Source organism: Anarhichas minor, unplaced genomic scaffold, assembly GCF_050575085.1.
Source record: "Anarhichas minor isolate MPS153535 unplaced genomic scaffold, ASM5057508v1 ptg000030l, whole genome shotgun sequence".
NCBI lineage: Eukaryota > Metazoa > Chordata > Actinopteri > Perciformes > Anarhichadidae > Anarhichas > Anarhichas minor.
The window spans coordinates 4,437,488-4,464,931 of NW_027466476.1; the positions used below are offsets into that span (position 1 = coordinate 4,437,488).

At 42.5% G+C, this 27,444-nt stretch overlaps 1 protein-coding gene across 1 annotated transcript; it reads left to right on the plus strand.

Annotated features, from left to right (window-relative positions):
- Positions 1 to 944: 944 nt before the first annotated feature.
- Positions 945 to 27,189, plus strand: dock5 (dedicator of cytokinesis 5). The gene is made up of 51 exons (XM_076104580.1): positions 945 to 1,097; positions 6,853 to 6,936; positions 7,175 to 7,215; positions 7,298 to 7,353; positions 7,636 to 7,732; positions 7,880 to 8,028; positions 8,149 to 8,284; positions 8,388 to 8,545; positions 8,918 to 8,999; positions 9,575 to 9,704; positions 10,357 to 10,429; positions 11,678 to 11,820; positions 11,984 to 12,109; positions 12,227 to 12,351; positions 12,836 to 12,934; positions 13,138 to 13,210; positions 13,333 to 13,436; positions 13,663 to 13,843; positions 14,182 to 14,279; positions 14,386 to 14,475; positions 14,732 to 14,832; positions 14,973 to 15,107; positions 15,201 to 15,312; positions 15,674 to 15,744; positions 15,983 to 16,089; positions 16,255 to 16,391; positions 16,831 to 16,926; positions 17,096 to 17,194; positions 17,486 to 17,656; positions 17,780 to 17,880; positions 17,965 to 18,023; positions 18,277 to 18,431; positions 18,809 to 18,894; positions 19,615 to 19,771; positions 19,910 to 19,950; positions 20,032 to 20,122; positions 20,261 to 20,380; positions 20,637 to 20,726; positions 21,219 to 21,323; positions 21,567 to 21,708; positions 22,274 to 22,355; positions 22,441 to 22,525; positions 22,704 to 22,790; positions 22,886 to 23,062; positions 23,521 to 23,604; positions 23,692 to 23,829; positions 24,063 to 24,235; positions 24,418 to 24,562; positions 24,764 to 24,923; positions 25,171 to 25,289; positions 25,418 to 27,189. The coding sequence occupies exons 1-51, from the start codon at positions 1,055 to 1,057 to the stop codon at positions 25,517 to 25,519; spliced, it is 5,616 nt and encodes a 1,871-aa protein (XP_075960695.1). The 5' UTR covers positions 945 to 1,054; the 3' UTR covers positions 25,520 to 27,189.
- Positions 27,190 to 27,444: the final 255 nt, after the last annotated feature.

Below are 27,444 nucleotides of genomic sequence, written 5' to 3' on the forward strand. Positions count from 1 at the left end.
CTGCCAAACAACAAAAGCATTGGATGGTTGAACATTTTTGACAGCACCATTTGGCTGACAGCAACAGCAGAAAACACACACACACACACACACACACACACACACACACACACACACACACACACACACACGCAGACAAACACACACGCAAGCATGTTGGGCGAACAAAAGGCTAAGTGGGCTACCAGATTTCAGCCAGCAGCTGTAAATTACTTCACTGTGCAGGGACTTAGGGTGGTGGGCGTTATTTGTGATGTACTGGCCTTGTTGAAATGACATTTAAATTAAAGTCAATATCCTCATTGATGGACAAGTTTAATTCCATTGTGTTGGTCATACTTCCATTTGCTTTTATGAACAGTTATAGTATGCACAGTAACTACAAATCCAGCTTGATATGAGTATGACTAGATTAAGTCCCAGCAGGTTTAGTACATTTATGCTCACTGTCTCATTTAAACCAGTCAATGTGAGGAGCAGTATGGAGTTTGCGATTCAATCTCATTTCAAATTAAAACAATAACCTGCTAATCATTTATTTGTGACACATCGGTGATTCATAACTCTGGTTTCAATTCATTATTCTCTTCTAGATTGTGAAATTGTGTGCCAGTGGTTCTAAAACCACATAAGGAGTCCTTGAAGCAAAGCCAGGGACAGGTCAGTCTCATTATAATTTCCCTGAATCCAATTTATGTTCATTTGAGGATTTATGAGGAATGGCTACAGTTATCGATTGACTGGTGTCTAGGGCAAATTAAACAGCCTCGCGGACGAGGTTCCTGGAGGCGAACCCTGTAATGAAACGAGTGTCTGCGGTGCAACGTCAGTGTGCGGGACTCGTGTTGTTGTTGTGGGGGTAGTTAAGTTTGGGATAGTTCACGCCTATCCTCTCCTCTCGTCTCCCAGCCGTGTGCGCCCTCCTCTCCCCTCCCCGTTTACAAGTCATGATGGCGGAACTGTAGACCTCGAGACGAGCAGGAGTGCGCCGCCCGTCCTCGTTTGACAATTGTATATAGTTATTTATTCCTTCAGCTTTACATCTTCCCCCGAAATGACCCGCTGGATCCCTACTAAAAAAGAGAAGTACGGAGTCGGTAAGTTCTCATATGTAGCTCTCCGTGTGTTTTGCTCGCCGAGTGAAACTCCCAAATAAACTTCAAGGGAATGGACACTCTGAAGTCGTGAAACACAAGTTATTGGAGACTTTTGCTGTTGTTGATACATGGCGGGCATCGGAACTGAAGCCCTTCTGGTTTTTTTTGCAGACTTTTTGTTGTTTTTAATATGACAGATAACTCGATATTCACCGTCCTTGCTGTCCCGGGGACTCTAGATGTTTGGTTGGAGTGCAGTAAGAAATTACTTGTGTAACTGTCCATAATAGGTGGTGAGGAAAAATGGAAAAGAGCCAAGAGTTCAATGAGCATTCCAGTCATTCTTGTGCTTAACCTCGCTGAGCTGACTCGTGGAAGTTGCAGTGAACTTAAATGAATCCTCATTTTGCTGCTGGCAGGTCCCCCCACATGGGAGCCACTGCTGTGACTGAATGCATGTCAGATAAGAGAGCAGCATTTACATAGACACTGTCAGTGTTGCTTAGTTACACTCACCCTTAACTGTCTGTCTTTTGAGGCTATAAAGCACCTTTTTTGTGTGTTCCACAACTTGAAATAAGGTGTGGCCCCGTCACATTTATGAGTGTGTGTTTGTGGGCTCACTGTGCATGCATGTTCATGCTATCAGGTAGTCCTCCACGCCCTGAAGGCAAATCCGCACGACTTGTAGGCTCTATGAGAAATTCCTTTCAGGTTTACTGGAATGACTGAAATCGTCAGCACAGGTTGGCTGGTCACCGGCACTGACTCACCGCTAAATCTCTGCTAAAGACTCTTTTACAGACAGTGTTTCCTGGTGTGCAGTAGATGCACTAGACAAGAGGAAAACCCTGCATGTGTGGATAGTGAATGCACCTTTTGTATGTAGTCTGTCTGGAGTATGTGTGAATCGTGCCTCGCTCTAACCTGAATCCTCTCCCGGCTTTATCTTTAAAGAAAGTGTTGTGTGCTCTGTTGTGGCCAAAACATTTTTAAGCCACAAAATGCAGGTGGGCATGGATTGCTGTGCTGCATAAACACTTCCCACTTGGGTATGACCTTGTTATAGCAGCTGACGTTGAGGATTTCTTTTTTTTTTGTGCATTAATCTTTTTAGTTCCCAGTGTGGCGTTCAAAAGTGTTGCTCTGTGTGATTGTGTACACTTTGCCATTCTGCTGCCATTCGCCTCAGAAACGGGGCAGGAGTCACTAACACTGTAATCCTTAAAATGCCATCGGACCCTGTACAAGGTCTTACATTTGTTAATCCGATTAGTCAACCCAGGCCGTGCTCAAATACAGGCAACTACATTTTGAGATGAAAGAAGAGTTGCAAGGCTTCTGATAATATCAATTATATCTCGCTAGCTAATGGGGAAATGCGGATAAAATGGGGCTTAAGATATCAACACAATCTTTAATGGTGAATTTGTGACACCATTATAGATGGCTTGCTAATTTTTACATCCTTAAGAGAAGCACTAAACTAGAGTCTCAAAGGAAGAGTTGAAACCAGCAGGCGAATAACTTATTTTTTACATTATTTGCATCCATAATGACGTCCCGTGGCTTCATTAGATTTGAGGGATTTAAGCTATTTTTATTGATCGTGTACATGAACAACGATACACATTTGTGGTCAACTGATGCCCTTGTCGAATAACAGTAATCCAGGAAGTTAAAGTGGAAGTCCACTGATTTTACTCATCAAGTGTGTTAACAGGTGTTGTAGAACACTGTTGAGGTACTCTGCAACAAGACACGTTATAAAGCCTTTAGGGTCTCTACAGGGGGTCACTGAAGGTCACTGAAGTCTGCCGCTGACGACTACAAATTTGAAAATGAAAACAAAGCTAGGGAGTTGGAGAGAAGTACTGTGTAGTACTCTTCTCTTTGAAGCATGAGCTCTGCTTGAACCTAGCGGCTTGAGGCTACATTATCTGTTGCTAGAACTACACACCCAGATCTCCGATTGAACTGACGGCGCTTGAGTTGCATTGTGGGTAATGTAGAAACTAGATTTTGACAAGGAAGAAGAATACGTGGAATAAAAAAAGACGATATCTCTGGTTCTGCTGCATCGATTTTAATCCTTTTGTTTTGTTTTAATAAACCAGAACATCGTGAATGTCGTAGGAGTACAGTGGTCCTTTAACATTTTATACACACATGTTAAAATGCTTTGTTTTGAATAATATACCGGCCAAAATAATCAATAAACTAGTTGACAAGTCCATATCTTGAATTTGCCAATATGTTTCAACTTAAAAGGTAAATAGCTGGATGCAAGATGTCAATGACAAGCACACTCTCAGTTTATGTGCACTGGAGGCATCAGGCGTCCACGTCACACTACACCGGTAGGTTAAACATTGGGCCATGATTGGCTCCCAAACAAGTTGTGATGCCCTAAATCCTGCTTGTATGTACACTTTGTCAACTCAGTGCCAAACTCTGCATCCAATAAGCAAAACACATTTTCGATTTGTGGGGGACTTAAATATTTAAATTGGTTGTATTGACCACATTTGATCCATTGCAGCAAAGCTGTGGAGTGTACATGTTGTGTGCTTATGTTGTACAATAATGTACTCATAATGACACTAGCAGCACTACTACCTTCTATAATTAACTTAAAGTTTTCTTCAGGGAACTGCCATTCAAGCCACCGAAGCCATAAAGACCGACTTGTGCTTGCACTCACTGTGGTTGTGTGAAAAGGGTTTTCAAGTACCACAACTTCAACGTTGTAATATTATGCAATAAATAACAAAAAGGTTTCCTTAAAATTATCAAGAGCTTAGAGTTGTTTGCTCTGCAGGTGTTTCGTGCTGTGTGGGCGTCTTATTACCAAAACAAATCTATGGCCTTAAAGCTGTTGAGATTTGCAGCCTCCATACATCGCGATCAAAACATCCCTGTTTGGTGGTCTTGTCATATCTGATTGCTGGCAGTAAGATAAGTGTTGACAGTGTTCTGAGTTCTGATGGACTGACCAGATGGTTGGATGGTCAGTCATGACTTTTTAAACTCGGACACATCATTTCAGAGTAGTTCTTTAGGAACCTGGAGGAAGACATTGGTGCTTTTCTCCTTCAGATAAGGCAATTGTAATTCTCTTTGCAGCAGGGTTTTAACCAGAATTAAAAGATGATGGTCTACTTCTATCCCTTTTGCACTATTAGCTTTGAACTCGAGAATTAGCTTTCTGATTTATGGATAACCTATAAGGAGTTATTAGCTGGAGCACACTTTTAAGAGCTACAGATCGTCTCAGGCTGTCTAGACAGCAGACGGGAGGCAAAAGGATTTTCTACTGAAGCCTTAATGTTTGGAAACGTCCTGCCTGAGGGGAACCGGTTCAAAAACAAACTTTAATAGACTTTCTTTTATTTCATGACCAGTTTTACAAGAGATGTATGAAAATCACTGAATGGTAGCTGAACTTACTGAAGACAATTAGGAATTCATAACAAATATGCTTTCTGCCTTTCATTGATTTGAAACTAAAATACTGCCCGTTCTTGTTGTGATGATTTCTCTGTTTAGTAGGTCACATGTCTTGCTTACAAGCTGCACTGTACAGGTAAAATGATGGCTTGTTAAATCGGAGCTTGTCTAGCGTGTTTCTGGCTCTACGATTTTATTCCCTTCATGATTGAAGGTTTTTCCTTTAAATCCGAATCAATGTACATGTTCAAAGACTGGTTGCTAGGCTCTATCTCGCATCATATTGTTTGTGTGTGTGTCTTATCGTGTCCATAACTTGGAATAGTTATTTATGTTTTGCTTTCACATCCAGCCAGTGATGACAACAAAGGATTCTCATTGAAACGTGTTGACTTTGATGAGCTGCCAGCAGCTGCTCAAACTCTTCAGCCGTGGTGTTCTTTAATTGTAGGCTAATCCACTTCCATGATAAATCGTTTAGAGTGAATCAGGCTGACTTTGATTTAACATTAGTATGCACATTAGCTTGCACCTATACACAGATTGAGTCTTTTTTCTGAAATTGGCCACAGCGGCTTCAGGCTGAGCGTTTTGAGAGGAAGCTGCTGTGTCTCGGAGTTGCACAGATGAGCGGTGAACTGTTGCTCTTAGTTAAGACAGTGGGGCATCACAATGCGCTCAGCCCGGTGCCTGCCATTGGCATGTTGCCACGCTTCAAGTTGGTGAAGGGACCATTGTCACCCCCGGGCATGACGAGACGCAGACGTCATTTCTCCAGTGCGCGTTTCATTCAATATTCCTCCGGCTTCACAAATAATTTCTTGGTGAAAACAAATTCGCAGCGTGCGTCAGTAGCTTGTTTTTAAACCACACAGTATGCTTCTGTTGGCTCTCAAGGCCTGGGCTTTCTGTTCATAATATCGTGGTTTGTTTGGTCAGAAGAGATACGAAAACTGTGATGTGCGGAAATCAACATTTTTATTCAAGGAGGGAAAAAAAGAAAGTAAGAAAAGAGTCTTTGGTGTTATTTATGAACCCATCTCTCAGCTCTCACAGAAAGGCGTCATTCATGTGAAAACTGTGCAGGCGATATCCTAACATAGCCGGCCTGGGTCTAGCCTAATATTCTAAGAGCTCCATGAGCTATAGTTACACAAACGCATTCTTAACCTAAAAATGCAGGATTCCCTGTGGAGAATTCCACTGGATTTCTGCCCGGGCAACTGTGTGTTATGGAAAGCTGTAAAAATCTGTCCGTGAGGAGGTCGTCATGGAGAGAGAAAGGTTGAGCTACATTCAGTGTTTTCTCAAGTTTTGGTATTCAGACTGAGGTGCGATAAGCCGAGCCAGTTGAAGCGTGCTGTGAAATCTAGCCTCCAGCAACAAGCATGATCACCATGCAAGTCAGGGCAGAGCTCAGCTCATAGTTCCTCTATCTGACTCTAAGAGCGGCTGCTTGCTATTGCGGCTCTCTCAAGTCAAGGCAAAGACCTTTGCTACAGCATTGTTTGCCAAGGTTTCTCTTTTGCAATTTCTGTGGTTTTGTGTGTGTGTGTGTGTGTGTGTGTACGTACATAGGTGTGTGTGTTTGTGTCTGTGTGCATGCACAGAAGTATTCTTGTTTGATACCTCCCATGTGTGACCTGGTAAGAGAGTTAAAAAAGGAGCGTCTCTAGGAAAGCTGTTTGGTTAATAAAAGTGAAGGGAAGGGCTCGCAGGTGAGCCAGTTGGCAGAAACACAACCTGCAGATTGTAACTATTGACCAAAGGCCACAGATGATATCAGCTATATAGAGGATGTGATGCCATCGCCTTTTTTTTTTAGCTCTGCTCCTCTTCGTTCTTTGACTCTGAAGTTATCTGCTCCAGCACTGTCCATTTACTGTTAAACACTGCCTCGGGGCATCTGTTTTAATTAAGAATCATCAAAAGGCTTTAAAGGTTTGAGTCACGCAGGCCGTTTGCACACTTATTCAGCCTGCTGTTTCAAATGGCAGTAAGATGAGGAATAAATCAAAGATCAAGAGCCTCTTTGCTTGCGAGTCCAGGTTCTGTGACGAGGCTGAATTGGTTTCTTCAGAAACTGAAAACCTCTGATCCAGAACCTTTTTTAAAAACAGACTTGCTCCTCTGTGCAGTGAGTGATTGAATAGGGATTTCATGGTTGTTCTTAATCCACTGGACCTTGAGTATAGGAACAAACTCATAATTCAAACTGTCTGCCTAAGTCTTTTCTTTTGTTAACAGTATTCATTGAATGTTTTGTGTTTTTGTCATAATGAGACGGTCCTACTTTGTCCCTCAGCAATCTACAATTATGAGCCCAGTGGGGAGCAGGAGCTGTGTCTTCAGGTGGGGGACACGGTGCACATACTTGAGAAATTGGAAGGTGAGCGAGCCTGAACACACAACAGGCCCCGACACATCCCTCTTTTACTTCTCCAAAGCAAGCTGCCACAGGAAATGAAATGAAATGTCGAACTAACCTGCGCTCGACGTGCTATGCATAATAATGTAAATGAGTCTACAGCACTGTCCTCCTGACAGGATGGACTGACGTCACTCCTGTCTGGTCCCCTGCCTCTCCCTCACTGTCACATGTTTCTCTGTTAATAATATTTCCTCAGGCTGGTATAGGGGCTACAGGCTACGCAAGAAATCCCAGAAGGTAGGAACATCATTAGCTCTCTATTATCCTATGACCAGTGCTGTTATGTATGTATACTGATTTTGCCTCATTGTTTCCTCAGGGCATTTTCCCGTCTTCCTACATCCAGTTAAAGGAGGCTACGGTTGAGGGAACAGGGTGAGATCACATATCAGTAAACATATGATCATGATGATAATCCACTTTGCTTTTGGTTTGCCGCCCCGCCTTGTCATTTGCCAATAACATAGCAGTGCACTTGCAATTACCATAAGTGAAGATTCAGTAATGCTCTTCTTGGCTGTGTAGGGAAACCATCCAACTATTTATCATGTATTAGAAATGCACTTGAGTCCGTCCAAATGTCCGTCCATGTGACATGATCTGTGAGTGATGAGCCACTTTTCCAGTATCTTATTATTCTCTCCTTGTGGCTGGTAGCCAACAGGAAATAATTATTCCAGTGGACTTGCCCCTGGTGCAGGAGCTCGGTGCTACTCTGAGGGAATGGGCACAGATATGGCAGAACCTGTACGTGGTATGTGTGGTTTGCCTCTCTCCTATCAGCCTCTCAGTTTCTAGCACACTCAATCCTAATCTAATTCACATTACTTTAACTCGGTTTTTGTTTTGTTCCACACCTCTGAAGGATATATATATAAGTGTGTTCATCTTTATTTGACAGGCGAACAAGACAATCCTGTTCAGGGGTGTTCAGCAGATGGCCTACAGCCTCATCGAATATCGATCTCAGATAGTGTCGGGAACGCTGCCTAAGGATGACCTTGTGGAGCTCAGAAAGAAAGTCACAGCAAAGATTGATTACGGAAACCGGTATGAATCCTGCTGCCTTCTTGTACTGCAGTAAATTTCCTTGTGACGTAGACACCATTGTAAAGTTTTATTGTGTCCATAAACTCAATGGACACATGTTTGATCCTCTGTGCTGCTCAGGATTCTGGGATTGGACCTGGTGGTGCGAGATGAAGCAGGAAACACGCTGGATCCTGATTTGACCAGTACGGTCAGTCTGTTCCGGGCACACGAGACCGCTTCACGCAGTGTCGATGACAGGATACAAGAAGAGAAGGCAGGATATTTTGATTTAGTCATACTATCAGTCACCATTTTCCCCAAAAGTAGCGATTCATTTCAAATAATATCTGTGTGCCTGGGGCCTTGCTTTTCTGCAGACGCGGCAACAAAACCTGGAAATGAGGCGTCAGACCCTGTTCAGCACGGTACACACCTACAGTCTACTCATGAACCTGAAGAACTTTGTATGCAACATCGGAGAAGATGCTGAGCTCCTCATGTCTCTGTATGACCCCGACCAGTCTGAATTCATCAGGTTTGCTCCTCACTTTTCTCCTAATTCCACAATTGACCCCATTGCTAAGTCCCGCCCCTTGAACGCAGACTGGCTAATCATAGCTTTGACTTTTCATGCAGGAACATAACACCATTAATGATGGCTGCATTTCTTTTAGTAATTGCCAAGCATTACCTGTCTGCTTTGAGAAAGGTCTATAGGGATCAATGGATTCTCACATTATTGCTATTCAACATATGCACTCATCTTTGAATTTTCTTGACACTTTGGATTTAACCTGGTAAGACAGATAAAATAATGCAACGTTTTTACATGAGCTATTTTTGTATTTCTCCTGATGCCTTTAGATAATATGATATCTAACTGTGATTCTTATTTAAATTCATGCAGTGAGAACTTCCTGGTGCGCTGGGACAGTATGGGGATGCCTAAAGAAATTGAAAAACTCAACAACCTGCCGGCTCTATTCACGGTAACTGAATCCCGGGCCGCTGACTGTATTCCCCCTGCTTCGGATTTGAACAATCCAAATGTTGCCTGGATTCTGTGACAAAGAAGACAATTTGCTCCTGAATCGTTCTTAATTTGCTGAATGTTTTTACTGAATAGCTCATATTCACGGCACATCTTTGAAAACTTGAATACGATTGCCTCCATTGTGTTGCTGCTGTTTATGTTGACGGGTTACGTTGACACAGTCAGTAGTTCCATCCAAACACGGCATTGTGTTAATCTGCATTATGTACGACCAGGAATAGTGGTTCAGAATGTGATCAAACCACATTCATCAGCGCAAAGAGCTGAAATTTAATCATTATATTAACTTCCTCAAAGCACACAAGTCAAGACTCCTTTGACTGGAAAAACATCCAGATAAATGAACACATAAAGATGCTGGAAAGTGATATGTTTAAAGGTTTATTACATGCTTTCATCCTGTATTTGCACATAATAACAGGCTATTAGTACACTGGCTTCTGCATGTAATGCACCTTATCACTTAATATGCCATAATAAATCATCTTTATGGTTGTCCTTTGCGTCCAGGACCTGAGCAGCAGTGACTTGATGAGGCAGCGGGTCTTCTTGGTGTGCCAGATCATCAGAGTGGGCAGCATGGAGCTCAAAGAGGGCAAGAAACACACTGGAGGACTGAGGAGACCATTTGGTGTGGCTGGTGAGCTGCTTTTCAAATGGCCTTATATTTGTTACAAAAGTCGACAACAAAATGAACGCCACTCCTTTATGGTGCTATAGTTGCATGAATAGTTCTGTGGAGGTGTGAAAATGAAGGATCCATGTGCTGAATCAAATGAGAACACCTGCTTCCTGACCCAGAAAATGCCTCCACTCTGCCTTGGCAAAGGAGTCGGTGGAAATTGGTTTAGCGCCTGTCTTTTTGTTTTTGGCCAGATCATTAGTGGATTTGATGAGGAATGGTTTCCTCTGGTGTTCCAGCAAATGGACTGAAACCAGAGTACGCTTCACTCAGAAGTCCCATTCTTCATAGCCAGGAAAAAAATAATTTCAAAATCACTTTCGGAAAAAGAGCTGGGTGGAATAAACAATTCAAAGGCATTTGCCAGATGGAGATCAAGAACCCTCAATATGTTGTGCTATGCTGGCTGACTGTCTTGCCAGGCAACAGGTGAGGGAGAGCCAACGCCTTGCTCAGCTTCTGTTTTACAGGTAGAGGAACTATCAAAACTAGTACATTCCTGTTTTGCTGTTGCTTTTGAAATAACAAAAAAAAGGCATTGCATCAGGTGAATTAGCTTATCTTTGACAACAGTCTGCTGCCTTACTGTGACGCTCTCTTGTCATTGCAGTGATGGACGTTACAGATATCGCTCATGGCAAAACAGACGATGAGGACAAACAGCATTTCATCCCCTTTCAGCAGTGAGTCTTTTTGACGGTGTCACACTTCTTATACTGCTAACAGACCCGACCTTGTTTTCTAATGTCAAACAAAAATGATAGGAAAAAAACTTGAGCAAGACTTGAGTTATGTTTGCTTACTGTGTTGCATCTTTTTCAAGGACAAATATGAAAAAAATTGAGCTCTTCTCAAAGACATTTTCATAGCACCTGCACAATGGGGGTAGAAGAGCCCCAAAAATATCTTGACTGATACTTGTCATCTAAACCACATTTTTACCTCTATTTGTCTCTTCTCACTGTGTCACAGTGTCTTCTTGACGAGGTAGAGACCAAAAAGTTTTTGTTGGATAGAATAGTTATCAGTTTGTTTTCTAACCTGAAATACAAAGGCCTCATTTTGTATCTTGAGAGCTAACACACTAATCCAGACTAAAGCATAGTTTCTGTTTGCACACATTTGATGTTTCCTGAGTAAACGTGACGTTTCCTGGACATGCAATTCTCTGCTCTTTAATAAATGCTAATTCTACAAGTGTGTTCCCTACAAAGGACAAATTGTATCACAGAACAACCTGTTAAGCCCTCTAGCCATGACAAATCAATTTATTTACTCATTAGCACTGAGTGACTTATTTGCCACTGCTAATCATGTACGGGACGATCACAAAAAAAAAAAAAAAAAGAAATGTCATGCTAAATTAATTTCCCAATGAACAATAGAAAAGTGTATCTTTCTAAGATGAAAAGAACAACAGAACACTTTATTTGACAGCTTTTCTCAGTTGCTAAAGCACATTTTTTTGAAACACTGCTACCACATCAATCCATTCAGTTCAGTACAACAATCGGGATTCAAATCTTTATCGACAGTGTTAACATCTATTCACATAAAACCTCCTTACAGTAACAGTAATGTAAAATATAATAATATGATATAATTGTACAGCAAAGAGGTTATATAAATACAACAGGTTACTGCCGATCAGGAACAAATGCTCATGCCTGTCCACAGCATTTAATCTGCTAAAACCTTTTGTCATGGTGAAACTTAACCGTCCACACCGGCAACATGTAGACTCTGTGTCCACTTCTCTTCTGACCAAACCACTACAGTATGCTGAGACATATACCCTTACGTACGAGCGACATATTGTCCCTGTATGATGATTATCATATTGCAGCTCCCCTGACCATTTGTTTGTCACCTGTCAGACACGCCGGCAGCTGATTTGTTTCCTAAACTTGTCCTGATGCTTTTTCTCTCAGGATAGCTATGGAAACCTACATCCGTCAGAGGCAGCTCATCATGTCTCCGCTCATCCCGTCTCGAGTCATAGGAGAGAACGAGCCAGTCACTGCTGTCTTCAACAAAGTCATCGCGACGCGGGAGGTCAATCACAAAGGCCAGGGTAAAATGAAGTGCTCAAAGACAGAGTGTTCCCCTGTGATATCAGAGGGTCGCTCTAAATTGACCTTTCTGTTTTGAGGGAAATAAAATGATGTGTGAGAGGTCTACAGGGTGGGTCCGTTTGGTGTCTGCCTCATTGAATTTCTTTACATGTTTGCGGATAGGGCTGTTTGTGACCCTGAAGCTCCTCCCAGGAGACCTTGCCCAAGTCAGGAAGGACTACCCCCACTTTGTTGACCGCAGCACTGCTATCGTGAGGAAAATGGGCTTTCCGGAAATCATCCTCCCAGGTGGGCATTGCTCTAAAAACACCGTGGTCATGGTTCATTTTAATTGCTCACAAAGCCATGACATGGGTTTATGAATTTTCAGCACATCCGCCTGATCATCTGTTGTCCTTTCTCCAGGAATCGTGAGGAATGATATTTACGTAACATTGCTGCAGGGAGAGTTTGACCGTGGTAAAAAGAAGACCCCGAAAAATGTAGAGGTCATACTGACTGTGCACGACGATGAAGGCAATTCCATAGAGGTAAAATAGACTTGTGAATGCTTCGTTTCATCTTCATTTGTTTCTAATTAAGCCTTATGTGACCAACTCTGCAACCATCACCTTATAACAACTCTTGTAATTCCACTTTGAATGCTGTACTTTTTAGCCGGGCTAGCGATATTGTTGGTCCACCACTTTGGTCCCATGACGTTTTGTACAGACACTCATGGCCTCGAGATTATGAATCCTCCTGACTTTGGGGATCCCTGACTTTTCCCCTGGCTTTTTCAGGAGGTTGACATTTGTGGTTTTAGGTGAAATATCTAACATTCATGTATCTCTTTGACTTGTGATTGCCTGATATTTCCTTCAGCGCCATCATCAGATCAAAATTCCCACTTGTCTTATGTTTATGACTAAATACCTGCAAAGCTAATGGCATGACACCAGCTTAAACTGTACGTTGTATTTAGTGCTTCAGTTCCTATCATGCAAACTAATCTCTTTTCCTCTGTTTCTGTAGAAAGTGATATTTCCTGGGGCCGGTTATGATGGAATCACAGAGTACAAATCTGTCATTTACTATCAGGTGAAGCAGCCTTGTTGGAATGAAACGGTGAAGGTAAGCTTATATCAAGGACCCACGTGTGCAGCCCAGTGCTTCCATGATATCTCATGTTCTCTAATTAGTTCTTCAATGAATTAATCTCGCAGGAAAGATATTGACACAGGGTGTGCTACTCATACAAATCAGACAGCATGGCTTCTGTATGTATAATCCTGTATTCACATTAATTCCCCTGACTTTTCTTTCCTTCCTGCAAGGTGACAATTCCAATTGAAGACGTCTGCCGCTGTCACCTGAGGGTGACGTTTCGACACCGATCCTCCCAGGACTGTGAGTGACTGTGTCTTATTTGTATGACAAACACCCACGTGTAATCCTGCCACCATGTTAAATACAGCTACAGTGACTGTCAGTGGGTCTATTCCAATCTTATGGTTCTGTGTATCCTTCAGCTAGGGACAAATCGGAGAAGCCTTTCGGTATGGCCTTCGACCGGCTCATGAGAAGAGATGGGACCACGCTAAAAGACGGCAGGCATGAACTCATCGTCTATAAGGTACCGCTGCAGGGTTGTGGTTTTGCATGAAATTTGATTCACTGCACCTGTCTTTAAAATAAGCATGATATTGTTTTCATCTAATTACACAAAAATGGGTGTCTTGAATAGCTGACAGTGGGTAGATGGATTATGCACAAATCTCTCCTCAATCAATAAATATGAGATTAGATCTCCACCGATCAATAGGCTTCATGATTCATTCTCCATTTTATGAATTTCTTAGGTTGATGCGAAAAAGACAGAGGATGCAAAGGTTTACCTCACCTTGCCAGCGACTTGGGCTGAAGTGGCGGAAAAGGAGAAGCAAACAGGGAAGCAGTTCCACCATTCAGGAGTGATTCCTGTGACTAAAGACAGCTTCCAGATCGCCACGCTCACCTGCTCCACTAAACTCACTCAGAACGGTACCGTAGGGAGCCGTTTCTACTTGTCCCAATCTTCCAGGCTCTGTCTTTGTGATAATTTAAAGATGTCCTGTCACAAGTCATCTCTATGAAATGAAACAGATTCTACAGATAAAGGGGTGCAGTGCCACCTTCATTTCCTCCCCCTAGATTGCCTTGAAATTAATTAAGATGATCTTTGTTCCTAATATATTGCTGATATGTGTGGATGATGATTGATGTAGATCTAATTAGGTTCATATTGACACTAGGCTTAACCACAATATTGTTAACTGATGTTGTATCAGAGGAAGTGTTGCTGCTGCTGAATGTGTTCTGGTGTGTTCATGTTTTTCCAGTGGATTTACTCGGCTTGTTGAACTGGCGGTCTAACCCTGAAGATCTGGACCAGATTCTGCAGAGGCTGATGGAGGTCGAGGGGGGGGAGATTGTCAAAGTGGGTTCTGCTGCACTGAACATGCAATATGCTGCAATATTTTCTATATGTTGTACGATGTCCTTTTTAATGGCACTTTTGTAACAGCTTTCTGTTCTATGCACAGTTTCTCCAGGACACTCTTGATGCCTTGTTCAACATCATGATGGAGACCTCAGAGAAGGACACCTATGATACGCTGGTGTTTGATGCCTTGGTTAGTTTTATTTTTCAGGCCACAGGGTCAGTGAGTGATGTGATGTGAGTGGCGTAAACCGGCTATTGCTGAACAAAAACAGACCATAGATAGCATCAAAAATGGGGTTTGATATTATAATGGATTTTGCATATGGATTATAACTTTAATGGGTCACAAGTAAGATGTGGTTGGGATTCACTGATATTCAGTATATGTATACTCTTTTAACTTGGACTTTGCTCTAATTTTGTTTCCTCCTCTTGTCTATGACCAGGTATTTATAATCACACTTATTGGCGATATCAAATTCCAGCACTTCAATCCGGTCCTGGAAACCTACATCAACAAGCACTTCAGTGCCACTTTGGCTTACATGTGAGTCTGCATTCTGTATTTCCCACCTTTGATCGCTTACGCCCCTTCACACTGTTTATTTTTAGTAGGCCTTTTGCTCTTCTTCTCCACCCACACCCAAATGACTTTGACTTTGACGCCTGACTCATTAATTTTCTCAGGAAGCTAACGAAGGTGCTTAACTACTACGTGGGCCACGCTGAGGAGCCCGCCTTATCCGAGAGGCTCTACGCAGCCCTCAAAGCTCTCAAGTACCTGTTCAGGTTTATTGTACAGTCCCGGGTCCTTTACCTCAGGTATCAGAGGCGCTCCACGCAAAATAATCCACTTTTCCCTCTCATGTTATAAGGATGACTTCCTTTGATGCAATGCCTGGCCTTGATTCTCAGATTCTATGGGAACAGTGAGGATGGGGACGCTTTCTTCAACTCCATTCGCAACCTTTTCCTGTCTTTCAACACTCTCATGGACAGACCGCTGGACGAGGGAGTGAAGATCAAGGTAAGTTGAAGTGTGTGCCCAGAAGCTGTGTTTATTTAAGTTTTTTTTGTATTTTACAACTGAAATGCATGCGGGAACATTCCAAAAAAATTCACCAATTTATAATTTTGTAGCTTGAAAATAAAAGTAAAATGGAGCAGGTCAGTTTTAGCATTGTGAATGACTGCAGTAGTGCAGCTGTGATAATGTGTTATGGAGAGGTTATTGAAAGGTTTTTACAAATTACCTGTAAAATAAGTGTGGGCTCCCTGTTGGCAGTCTCTAAGGTGAAGAAAAGCTCTGGTGAAAAGCTTGTTTTACTAGAGAATAAAAAACATCCCTGTGCTTCAGTCTGATGAGACTTGATTCTTTGCTTTTTCAGGGAGCAATATTGAAATACCTCCCCAGCATCATTAATGACATCCAGACTGTGTTTGATCCCGTGGAGCTCAGGTAACTCTCCAGAGGCTTTTCACAGCAGGAAATGATAATTGCCTGACTCAGTGCAAATTATCATATTTACTTCTGAGTAAAGGAGGCGTTATTCTCAATTCTTGCTGCTGTAACATCAACCTGTCATATATGCTGCTCATTAGTCCTTCCTGACAATAATTACTAGATGTGAATTGTGAATACCCTTCAAATTGTCACAGCTGCTCTTTTGCCTGTTTTCTTTTCGTTCTCTTCTCAGCGTTCTCCTAGCGAAGTTCATTGAGAGCATTCCTGACTCTCAGCTTGTGCGTCAGAAGCTGGGCTGCATGTGTAAAATGGTGGAGAGTGACCTTTTCAGGCAGTCAGGTAGGAGTCCTCGAGGCTTGAAAACCACATAATGACATTTCACACAAGATGAAGGGGAAAAAAACGCTCTGCATCACACCTACATACAAGTTTGTTCAGCTCTATTAAAAGGAAATGTGCTGTGTGATCCAATTAGGACAGTTTTTCTCTGCTCTGTTGCTGCAGATTGTCGAGATGTGCTTCTGCCACTTGTTACTGACCAGTTGAGTGGGCAGCTGGACGACCACTCTTGTAAACCAGACCACGAGGCCTGTGCCCAACTGCTCAGCACAGTGCTGGACAACTTGGACCGCAAGGACGTGGTGAGGAGTCAGACTTCACCTTTAAACACACAGAGTGTATTAGTTTAAAGGGTCGGTACACAGGAAAACACATCTAGTCAGCTTGGTATTGTGAGTATAAGCAGCCAAAATGAGTTTCCTCCACAGGGTGGCTGCGCTCACTCTGATTGACTGAGGTAGAGAGCTCAGACCTCTGTGGGGACCTCAGAGTAAGATTGCTGCTGTTGTGCATGAAAAAGAACCAGTTGAGGTGATTCAGGCCTGTTTTTAGAGGTTTTCTGGGGCAGTCCAACTGGAAGGAAGCCCCGGGGCAGACCCAGAGCGTGCTGGAGGAATTACATATCCCATCCCATCCCATCCCATTAGAGGCTGGTAGCATGACATGTTTGATACTTTATAGCAGGTCTGTGTCGCTGTTTTTCAGCTGAAAATTGTACCTGAGGCTGTTCTGTCTGTGCAGGGTCCAACCAGAGGGCACGTTCAGCTGATAATGGAGCGGCTACTCCGCAGGGTTAATCGCACTGTCATCAGCATGGAGAGATCCTCCCCTCTCATTGTAAGACACAACTTTGGTGTTGCAGCTGAAATATGTCCTTGACGACTACGTCCTCAGCATTCATTTCATCGACCAATCTTTTAAGAGTCATAGCAAAACACATCAATAACACAAATGCAACAAGGAGCGTGTGATATCATGTGAGTGATAGTTGACTCCTCTGCTGCAGGGCCACTATCTTGCTTGCATGACGGCCATCCTGAAGCAAATGGATGACATGCATTACACCCACTACATCAGCACTTTCAAGACAAGACAGGATATCATGGTAAGTGTCCTGGTTCCTCCCCTGTTGGCTACATCTTGTCCTGAAACATCCCATCAATAACAGACATTAAACCACCCAGGCCACTTACTGCTCCTAAAGGGAATATTGATTATAAGCATTTCATGAATGGACTGGATTGACATGATGGGGATGTCAGTTGGTCCCCACTATGCCAGTGGAGCATTATGCATGCCTGACATGTGGCAGCGCTGATTTAGATTTGCTCAGTTTGGATAAAGCGACAGTGTGCATACACTTGCAGTACAGATTTTATTCCTGTGCGTCCCTCAGGACTTCCTCATGGAGACATTCATCATGTTTAAGGACCTCATGGGAGACGTCTTCCCCGCTGACTGGATGATCATGAACCTTGTGCAGATGCAGGTCTTCCTGAGGGCCATTAACCAGTACTCGGATGTCCTCAACATGTATTTTTTGGACCAGGCACATTTTGAACTCCAGGTGTGTCTTCGTCCTCCCCCGCCTGGGTAGAGGTTACATTTCTTATTTAACACAAAATCAAAAGCTAGTGTTATGAGAAGGTAATTATGGTATTAATATTTGAAAACCCTGCTCCCCTCGCAGCTGTGGAATAACTACTTTCATTTGACTGTGGCGTTCCTTACCCACAAGACACTGCAGCTGGAATCCTTCTCTCAAGAGAAACGAAATAAGATACTGAACAAGTGAGATCATTTACAATTCATCAAAAAGATTATTTAAATAGAGAAAACTTAATTTAACAGTCCTTTAATTTAAATTTGTCACAGATATGGAGACATGAGGAAGACTATTGGGTTTAAGATCAGAGATATGTGGTACAATCTCGGTGAGTATTTCGCACCATCTGATAATGCTGCTATTATCATAGAGTTTGTGGCATTGTTTATTCAGTGGCTGCCAGTAATGCAAGGGGAATGACAAGACAATATTTTTTATTGTCCGGTTTCACAGTGTGTTGTTGTTTTGTTTACCACATTATTAGATTTGTCCTCTGTTTGTTGAGAAATGACGATGCAGCTTATTGCCTTCTCCAATCACACTATGACATTTCTGTGTGATAATGTTTCGTTGTCCCTCAGGCCCCCAGAAAATGAAGTTCATCCCAGCCATGGTCGGGCCCATTCTGGAGGTCACACTAGTGCCGGAGCCAGAACTGAGGAAAGCCACCATCCCCATCTTCTTTGATATGATGCAGTGTGAGCACAACTTCAGCCCCGGACGCACGTTTGAAACGGTAAAAAGCTACCTCAGAATTTCAGTTTGGTTTGAATTCATTACATTACAGTCATTTAGCAGACGCTTTTATCCAAAGCGACTTACAATAAGTGTATTCAACACGAAGTGGTCGGGCGGGGGTGTAGGGCGTGACCATGGCCTGGAAATAGGAAGGAGCTGTTCCTTTCACTCCCCTGTAGGCTAGCACCAGAGTCTTAAACTGGATGCGAGCTCTTACAGGGAGCCAGTGTAGAGAACGGAGAAGGGAAGTTGTGTGGGAGAACTTGGGGCAACTCTGGGGCAACAATTCAACTGAAGCCGCTCTCAGGCCGAGTATGACCACATGCAATGTGTATGATGATGTGTTTTTTTTTTATTCCCCTCTTATCTTTGCAGTTTGAGAACGAACTGATAACAAAGTTGGACCAAGAGGTGGAAGGAGGCCGAGGGGATGAGCAGTACAAAGTCCTGCTGGAGAAAACGTGACGCAGAATATAATGTTTTTTCTAACTCTTAAAGTTGTTTAAAGGGATATTTCAGATGTTTTGAAGTGGGGTTGTATGAGATACTTATCCATAGGCGGTATATCAATTACAGTAGATGACGACCAGCACAACCTTAGTTTGGATAGGCTGACAGGAGTACTGGCAAGGAAACAATGCATTGCTGTGGACAGGCGCAGCAGCAAAATGTACTTTAGACACCCAGAAAAATATTGTTTATGGTTAAATATTTTTGCTGGTGCCCCCGTCCACAGCTGTACTTTTCTTTGCATTTGTGCTGGTACTCCTGTCTGTTTCTCCAAACTCCATCTACTGTAGGTAACACACTGACTATGGATAAGTACTTCACACAACCCTACTTCAAGCAAATCAAGCTATCCATTTATGTCGTACAAATTTGTCTATTCTGTGTGATGAGGAATTCACATCGGAGTGCTTCTAAAATACAACAAAGGCATTTGTGATTGTGTTTTTCAAAAAGTCCTCAAGGAGGCATAAAGGACAAGACAGTATGTTAGAATAGTAAGCAACCTCTAATCAATAGATAACCCTCTGGGACAGATTGTACTATCTCAAAAAATTGCAGAAAACATATTTGAATGTGTTCATCAGAAGGAAAGACAGGCTTTGGAATACTGATAAACTAGAAATGGCCCTCTACAGCTACACTGTAACTAAATGGTTTGTTTGTATGTGCAGGTTGCTGGAGCACTGCAGACGGCACAGATACCTGTCACAGTCAGGAGAGGAGCTGGCTCTGCTGCTGAGCAGCCTGCTGGAGAATCTCCTGGCGTACCGCACCATAACACATGACGAAAGCCCCGAGCACCGCATGAGCTGCACTGTCAATGTGCTGGTATGCCCTGTGCCTATATTTACAAAAGGCTTAACACTGTTTGTGCATATACACAAATCAATGACCTGTGCTGTTCTGAAAATTGCTTCAGAGTAAATGTTTTCAAGAATATGCAATTCAGATGTTTTTCTCTTGTAGAATTTCTACAAAGAAAAAAAGAGGGAAGACATTTACATCCGGTGAGTCGGAAAGAGACACGGAACATCTGATCCCTGGACCAAAGGGGTCACTGTTTCTCACTAATGTGCTCTTGTAACCAGGTACTTGTACAAGCTGCGAGATTTGCACCTGGACTGTGAGAACTACACGGAGGCCTCCTACACTCTGCTACTACATGCTGATTTACTGGAGGTCTCTGACACATTCATGTCTTTTTTTCACCTTTATAAAGATCAGATTCTTTTTATGTTTGAGCTATTTAACCCTTGCTTGTACTACCTGCTCCTAAATGTTCATCTGCATGTTGAATTTGGTCATTTGTTTCCCCAGTGGTCTGACAAACCCTGCGCGCCTCATCTGATACCTGGAGATGGGAAGCATGTATGGACCCAACAGGAGCTGAAAGAGAGGCTCATCCAGGAGATGATATGTTATTTGGACAAGGGCAAGGTCAGTATGAACTGCACCGCACGTGAACTGGTGACAAAAGGCCAGATTGCCATAGAAGTCAGCATTGTGAAACTGGTGGGGAAGTTACTTAAGCTCTATGTTGTGTCAGTATTCAAATCTCTCACTGGCTCCCCCGAAGTGGCGAGGTGGGCGTTTCGCAGAGGAGCCAGATGGCAAAGTGTAGCCTGTGCTCCTGTGTTGTTGTGTTTTTGTTTTATGTCCCCTTTTTAAGTGAGCAATGCACATGTCTTTTCAGATGTGGGAGAAGGCCATTGAGCTGGGCAAGCAGTTGGCCAAGATGCATGAGAGCCACATGTTTGACTTCATGGAGCTGAGCCAGCTGCTGGTAAGAGGACGTGTGAATTGTAATTCAGCCTCACAAACAAATGCTCCTAAAACCTCTGAAAAAGGGATGCTGTATACACTGCTATGAAAACAACCTAAATTATTTTATTTTTAATACCTCATTAAGATTATTGAAATTAGTCTGATGGGTAATAGTGGACAAGAATTGTGTTCCAGCTTGTACAAGGCTGAGTGCCCTTGGTTGGGATGGAGAAGAGATATGTTTACCCATGGGTAAACCAAAATTGTGTCTCCTAATTCTATGGAGTTTTGATCTATTATGAAGAATCGACTTATAAAGTATCTCAGTATTCAGTCTGATCCAGTAATCTTTTCTCATAATTACTGAAAAAAAGATCGTAACCACACACGTTTTTTGAAGGTGTTATTGGAATCCATATATTATGAATGTCTTTTTTAACCACTAACAGACTATTTACAACACACTGTGTATGGATTTCAGTCTTACCATCTTCTTTGTCCTCTCTCACAGAAAAAGCAAGCCGGGTTCTATGAAAATATAATGCATGCAATGCGGCCACAGCCAGAGTACTTTGCTGTGGGATATTATGGCCTTGGATTCCCTTCTTTCCTCAGGGTGAGGAAATGATTTCCTATTTCAATAAATAAAGACTTGCACGGTGCTCATGTAATGATCTGGCTTTTTGTGCAATAATGTCGATGAAGCCGATTGGCTTTTTGATGACACAAGAAAACATACAGTCTTGTCACGGCGCTGCATAAGCACACCTCTCGCGTATTAATGGAAAATAAGCTTGATTGTAATTTTGGCTATTTTTTGTGTCATTGCTTGTGTTTTCACTGAAATGTTGTGCTACAGAACAAGATGTTCATCTACCGAGGCAAGGAGTACGAGTGGCTTGAAGACTTCAGCTTAAAGCTGCTCTCTCAGTTCCCCAATGCAGCGAGGGTGACCAGCACAGCGCCCCCTGGAGATGACATCAGCAACTCCTCGGGACAGCGTATCCTTATCTCATTATAATAAGCCACACAAAAGCTATTTGTTTCTTAAGCAAGCATAGCTCAAGGGAATCCAGTGAGGTTAACATTTTTGGTTTCATGTGCACTATCTTGACTACTACTAGATGAATTGTTATGACATTTTATACACACATTCGTGTCCCAAAACCCGACCTGGAACTTTTCATCTAGTGCCATCATCAGAAAAATATGAGAAATCTTGCAAAAATAATGACACTCACATCATCGTTTAGCAGTTTTTTGTTGCTAATCGGAAAATGTTAGCATGCTACAATGCTACATTAAAATGTTTTATTAATGTTAAACATGGAAAACATTAAACCTGCTAAATATCGGCACGTTAGCATTTACATGTAAGCATGTTTGCATGCTGAAGTCAGCATTATTCACCGCTGTGTACTAAGTAAAGAGTGTGACAGAGCTGCTGGAATGGCAGTCGACTTGTTGGACAATTACAAATTCAGAAATATAATCCTAATCAATGCAACTTTGCTTTGTCTGCTTCTCCACACTATTCCTGGTCTTATCCTTAGCTGAACTTCACAGACATCCAGTGCTTTACTGTCAAGCCTGTTCTCACCGTGCCGCTCCAGTTTAAAGACAAGGGGGTTCCAGAGCAGATATTAAAGTGCGTAACTGAACACTTAAAGGCTGATTTATAGTTCTCTAGTCAAACTGCTATATCACCGCTGTCCTTCCCTGTTCTTTTGCAGTTATTACAGAACCAATGAAGTGGACCAGTTCAAGTATTCCAGGCCCTTCAGGAAAGGTGAAAAGGATCCAGACAATGAATTTGCAGTGAGCAATTTTTAAATTTACTTCAAAGTACTAAGCTGATATGTGTAAGCACACCATCATAAATAATAATTAAAAAGAATAAACAACCCAGTGTCTGCACATACCTCATTCTGAAGATTAATAAAGGCATTAAAACGTCACCCTTTCATACTTTATTGGTATTTATTCTGCCCTACAGACCATGTGGATCGACAGAACAACGTACATTACAGCCTATCGCTTCCCAGGGATTCTGAAATGGTTTGAAGTCAAATCTGTCTCAGTGGTAAGAAGCCAACTTGATGCTGAAACATTGTTGTTTCTTGTTGTAAAAAAATGTAAATTATTGTTTTTATAATTGATTACGATCCTGATGTGCAGGAGGAGATCAGTCCTTTGGCGAACGCCATAGAGACCATGGAGATGGCCAATGAAAAGCTGAGTAACCTCGTGCAACAGCAGGCCTGCGATCGCTCATTGTCCATCAACCCACTATCCATGATGCTCAGCGGCATTGTTGACCCTGCTGTCATGGGCGGCTTCTCCAACTATGAGAAGGTTTGACTTTATTTTGTTTAACTAGACAATTTTTCAGCAGTGTACACAAATAGACAGATAAATACAGACAAGTAAGACAGATGCTATGTAAGAGCACAGAGCCCCCAAAGATGTGCCACTGTCTGACTACTGTTAGATTTGAGCCGTTTGCTAAGTCATGTTCAGATTGTGTGCACAGTTGGCTCGAAAGTAATTTATTCAGAAAAGAATGTACTGCTTTCAAACATTTCCAAAATAAACAAATAACCGATAAATCATACAACTCTACAATGTGTAAATCATGTTTTCTTTAACAGGCGTTCTGGCTGGCCTCAAGCCTGTTTTGATTTACAAAGTTGTATTCATACGGGACCCCGCAGTGGCCTCTTTGTCATGCTGTGGAAACCTGTTCATTGCTGCTTGCAGCAGAGTTTGTTTCAAAAGCTGCCCAATTTTCATCCTGTTTTCATCCTCTTCAGGCATTCTTCACAGACACCTACATCCAAGAGCACCCAGAGGACCAAGAGAGCATTGACGTCCTTAAACAGCTCATCGCCCTGCAGGTAAATCCTTCCACCATCATTGTCATTGACACCTCCCTCAAAGTAGAACATGTTTTGCAATACTTAAGTGCCCGTCTTCCCCTCTAGGTCCCTCTCTTGGCAGATGGGATTCGCCTCCACGGGGAGAAGACGACTGAGCAGCTGAAGCCCTTGCACAACCGTCTGGTTACTTGCTTTCAAGACCTTCGGGAGAAAGTGGAGAAGCATTACGGCGTCATAACCTTGGTGCGTTGCCAGCCGCAAACTCAATTTAATGTAAGAGGGTGCCAACTCAAGCTATTGGCCCTCTTGCCTTCCTATCAAACGCTTCTCATTCAAAGCTGAGTGTATGTAATATTAGCGCAGGACCATAAATCTTCCTTTAGCCAGTCCATTGCGACCCAGGTTTTGCCTGTCATTGTGCTCCTCCTCTGCCAAGATTCCCTGTTGATGCTTAATCCCATTTGTGTGTGTCCCAGCCCTGCTCTCTCACTGAGAGGAAGAAGAGTCGCGTGGGCTCTGCAGTGATGCCCTACATCCTGTCCTCCACCCTGCGTCGCATGTCTACTGTCTCAACCCTCTCCAATGCCTCCTCAGGCCTCTCCAGTGGCTCTGCATCCTCCGATGGACCCTCCTGCATTTCCTTCCAAGAGTCAGTCCCCCGCATCCTCTCCTTGCTTCTTTTTGTCTACCTTTCCCCTTGTCATTGTGTTGCCATCACAACAGAGACTGGTTGCTTCAAATGCATATTTTTGCCTTTGCTCAAATCAAAATGACTTTATGATTGTACTTCTCTCTGCATCTCTTTCTCCGCCCCTGATTATTCACAAGCAGTTCCTTGTTGTCCCGTCCCAGCGATCGCAGGGCCTCGGTTTTGTCCCGCTCGGAGGAGGACAACAGGATTGCTAGAAAAAACAGGAAGGAATGGAGCGTCAGCAAATCCCAGGTCCTACTGGAGAGGCAGTCAGATGCAGATGAGGTAAGGCCTCATGTCCAGGTGTTTATATATATATAAAATGTTCTGCTATTTTCATTTCCGTGACAACACACTTCCCCTCAGGTAATTGTATAATCTGTTTACAAGACCATAGTTTCTGTTACTCAGTTGTGAATTGGGAGTAGCTCCATTATACTATTTTATAAGGAAGTCTATATCTTTGCTTTCCTGTGTTCATTCCAGACTCCTCCAGAGAAGCAGCAGAGACCCAAGAGTTTACAATTAGGGGACCGACGGCTTACCCTCTCCTTGTTCCATGGCGTTTCATCCCAGCTCAGCTTGTCTAACCCTCTCGGCCCGCTACCGGCCTCTCCACACACACCTCGCACACCACGCAGCTTCAGTATGTAGCAAAAACACCACTGCACTGACAAACACTGCACTGCATGCCATCATTTTGGTTTCACTTAAAAATATGCCTTGCACACAGAAAAGGAAGAATACCTTGCAGACTAACTTTGTGTAAGCACAGTTTGGTCTAGCGCCCTAATCAGGTCACACACACACACACACACACATACACACATACATGCGCATATTCACAGATGCATGCGGTCTGAAATGCTTTTCTTTCTTCTCTCCTGCGGTAGGTTATTCATCGCTTCTCAGTGACAATGATGTCAATACCATAGACACCCCAGGGACCCCCCCACCCATGCCTCCGAAGAAACACCCGCACGAGATTGACAACCCCGGGTTCCCTTCAGAGGTACATCTGCTTAGAGAGAAAAAACACCCCCTTCCTAATGCATATTTAATGGCGTGTAAACGTTCAAATATTCTGTTTTTATTATTTTTATTTGAAGTCCTAACATGAACTTCTCTCTTTCCCCACAGTTTACTCCTCCGCTACCAATGAAAATTGAGAGCAAGCCTCCCCCTCCGCCTCCGAAAACTCGGAAGTCGATGTTCCCCACGTACGATCACACCCCCCACTAAGGCTACACATACACGCAGGCTTTAAAGTTTCACTAATTCTCTGATATTGCTGTGATGAAAGCATTGTTTGGCATTGTGGAAACGCCACAGTAGGGCACAGATGCAGGACCATCCAAATGGAATGTATGCAAGAAAAAAAAACTTTCTGATGCAAGTCACTAATAATTCAAAGCAGTCCTTTGTTCTCAAGCTTTAGCTGATGTTTTGTTTTTAAGCCACAAGGAAGATTATATTGTATGTGGGGTTATTGTCATAAGAGGGTACTACTGTGCAACAATGGATATATGATTTTGGGTACATAAGGCCAGCACATCCTTGGATTCAGTGTGCTGTCTAAGAGTTAATGAAACACAAGATGCTTTTTTTCTTTTTTTCTTGAAGAAAAGTCAGTATGCTGTACAGACGTTATCAGTCGCAGGGGAAACAAATGACCAATGCTGCAATGTAATATTTAGCTTTTATGTGCTGGAGTAACACTGGATGACTTATTTTCCCCCAAGCTGTTTACCGTCGTTCCATATTTTAACAAGCGAAAGCTGCATTAGATACATATCGAACTTGATCAAGCGCAGGGAATACAATGTACAGAATGTAACTGTTAAGTTTGAAGTGTCGTTATTTTGTGTGTAAGATTATGATCAAACCAATTTTCCCAAACCACAATGTTTTAGAGACACTGGATGGCATTAATGAATGTGTTGAAGATTATGCATTTGTTTTGATGTTTATTATGAACTGAATACTGTAACTGATGCTTCCAAACTGCATCACATTGATGTTGGTGTTCAGTGGAAGTAGATTTTTCCTGACAGGGATAGTTTGACATTTTGGGAAATACGCTACCTCGCCGAGAGTTAGATGAGAAGATCGATAGCACTCTTACGTCTTTATGGTAAATATGTAGCTGGCCAGCTTAGCATAGCATAGCATAATGACTGGAAACAGTAGGGAACAGCTAGCCTTGCTTTGCCTAAAGGTAACACAATCTGCCTACCAGCACTGAAGCTCACTAATTAACATGCAATATCTTATTGTGTATTGCAAGACGTTTCCAGCCTTTATGCTAAGCTAAGCGGCAGCAGGCTCCAGCTATTTACTCTTCTCATCTTATTCCCGACAAGAAAGTAAATAAGTGTGCTTCACAAAATTTCAAACCGGTCCTTAATAGAACCCTAAACGCTGTATGGTGCAAGCATGAATGCCTTTGAAGTTCACTTTAGTTTTGTATTTCAGGTCTTGATCTGCAGATTTTTTTTTTGGATCAATTCATTATTGAAATTTAAATTATTGCTTTTCATTATTTTTTTAATATTCCCATTGTTCTACACACGCTGTGTGTACAAAGATGTTTTTGTGCAGCATAAATTCAGTCTAATTTCAACATACTGCATTACTGTGCGCTGCTTAGATTTTTTATAAAAAGACGCAATACAATTTATGTGCCTTCAGAGTGCTAAAACTATGCATGTAAACTCGTTCAAATGTCAGTATTTTATTTTTAGATCTTAAATTGTTTCACAAGGGATTCACTTTTTTGTACGGTACACATTTCTTGACGAGCATCAAATTAATTTTGTACAAACAATGCCTCAAGAGATATACTATATAATGATCTTTTTTATGAACAAGCTGTTGTTGACTGAACAAAAATAAAGAATTATTAAAAGACCAGCAAATTCTTAGTGACATTGATTGTTTTAGAAAGGCATCTCCTCCGTCTCTTCTCCAGTCCCGTCAACACAGTGAATACAGATTGCTCTCTGTGCCCTCACTGGAACTTGGCGCTCACATAAACAGTCATTTGGACACTGCTGATAGCGTGAAAAATAATGTAAATGAAGTCTCTTTTAAGCACACGCTGATGCAGGAGATAAAAAGGCATCATCTGGGGAGGCCTTCTGAAGGGAGGAGTTCATGAGATGTTT